Source organism: Colossoma macropomum, unplaced genomic scaffold (genome assembly GCF_904425465.1).
Source record: "Colossoma macropomum unplaced genomic scaffold, Colossoma_macropomum, whole genome shotgun sequence".
NCBI lineage: Eukaryota > Metazoa > Chordata > Actinopteri > Characiformes > Serrasalmidae > Colossoma > Colossoma macropomum.
This window is the reverse complement of record NW_023494786.1, coordinates 24,570,544-24,572,139: the sequence shown is the minus strand read 5'-3', so window position 1 is coordinate 24,572,139 and position 1,596 is coordinate 24,570,544. Positions and strand designations below refer to the sequence as shown.

General features: G+C 47.5%; 1 protein-coding gene across 1 annotated transcript; it reads right to left on the bottom strand.

Annotated features, from left to right (window-relative positions):
• Positions 1-284: 284 nt before the first annotated feature.
• LOC118796745 (class A basic helix-loop-helix protein 9) lies at positions 285-1,179 on the bottom strand. Its single transcript, XM_036555843.1, has one exon. The coding sequence runs from the start codon at positions 1,062-1,064 to the stop codon at positions 285-287; it is 780 nt and encodes a 259-aa protein (XP_036411736.1). The 5' UTR covers positions 1,065-1,179.
• Between the last annotated feature and the right edge of the window lie 417 nt (positions 1,180-1,596).

Here is a 1,596-nt window from a genome sequence, read left to right as displayed (position 1 = left end):
CATAACCCAACTCAACAAGAGGTGACTAATACAAGGTGACTAAATAAAGAGTCTGTTCATTCTTAAACCTAAAGGGACCAAAAGGTTTATAAAGTTTCCGTAATAAAGCTGGTTCCCTAACAAACCTTTCACTGAATGGTTTAAAGTTCAAATGTAAAGGTTCTAGTTGATTTTTTTCCTAGAACCACACATGCAAGGCAACAACTTTTTATTTTGAAGAATGTAGTCTGTAACTGTAGTAAGTGCGCAGTCAGCTTAGGTACTGTTTGTTCCACTCGAGTTTATCAGTGCATGCTGAGGGACTGCAGAAACCCTGAGCCCTGCAGGTAACCCTGCTGCCAAGGCAAAGGCATGGCAGGAGCGTCCACAAAGCAGTCCCTGTGGTTCTGATGGCAAGTTGCCTTAAAACCATAATGATATCCAGCAGCTCCTCCATAATAGGGATAGGTCAGATCCTCTTGAGGGTGGTTATAGTGTCTGTAGGTCATGTATGCCTGAGAACTATAGCTGTCATGAGGGGAACTTGCAGGGTTTGCAGAACCATCCTGGAATATGTGCATCTCGGGAGATACCGTGCGTTGTTGGGGGTTCTGGCCATAGTTCTCTGGTTGCTCCTGGAACTCTTTGGTAGTCCTAGAATTAGGTTCCCCTTCCTCTGGTCTGTTGCGGCACTCAGGATGGCCGCAGGATGGTGTGTCTGCTCCTAACAGCATGGACAGTGCTGAGATGCGATGGATGGCCCTGCGGAGAGTGGCGATTTTGGACAGACGTTTGCCGCTCAGGTCATGCTTGAGGGCAGTGCGTAGGGCATTGAAAGCCTGGTTGTAATCCAGGATCCGCTTGCGCTCCCGGACGTTGGCTGCAACCCGGCGGGCTTTGGAACGAGGTGGCCGGCTTCGCTTCTTAGCTTGCTTGCTGGGGCAAGATCCAGCATCACCTTCTGACATGGCAGAAGATCTCTTCAAAGGTTCTTCACTGCTACTTTCCTCTCCCAGGCCCAGTGGACAACTCTCCTGGTCATCATCGGAGAATTCAGACTCTGTGCTGGTGCTGGTCAAGCTCATGGTTACGAGGATAGCTGAAAGGGCTCTCAGTACTGTGCCTTTTGTGTGAAGAAGATCAGGTAACTCTATAAGTAAGCTGCAGTCGACTCAATGCAACACAACGCTAAGCTTTGGCTTCTCATGTCAGAATCCTGCTTCGCCTGCAGCTCGGTTCACTTTGGCTCTGCTGGGGAGAAAGGCGCTTTTAAAGGCAGTCAGTGGATGCATCACGTGGGCCACTTACCTCCAAGCAAAGGTGTACTCTGTGTTTAGAAGTGGCCTCCAGGCAAAAGCAGGCATCAGTCAACAGCCCCTGACACACCTCCTCCTCCACTCTCACAGTCTGCAGAGGACTCTGCTGAAAGGGCCGTGCGCAAAGCCGAAGAAGGAACATTTTTGCAAAATTTGTTTTTAATTTTTTTTCGTGTCAAAAATTAATTCAAGAGAAAATTCACGTCTGTTAAAACAAACTAATAGCTGACTTATACAACACTCTCACTGACATAGTCTGTATACTACTATAGAAGAAATGTTTGTTCTCAAAAGAATCTTT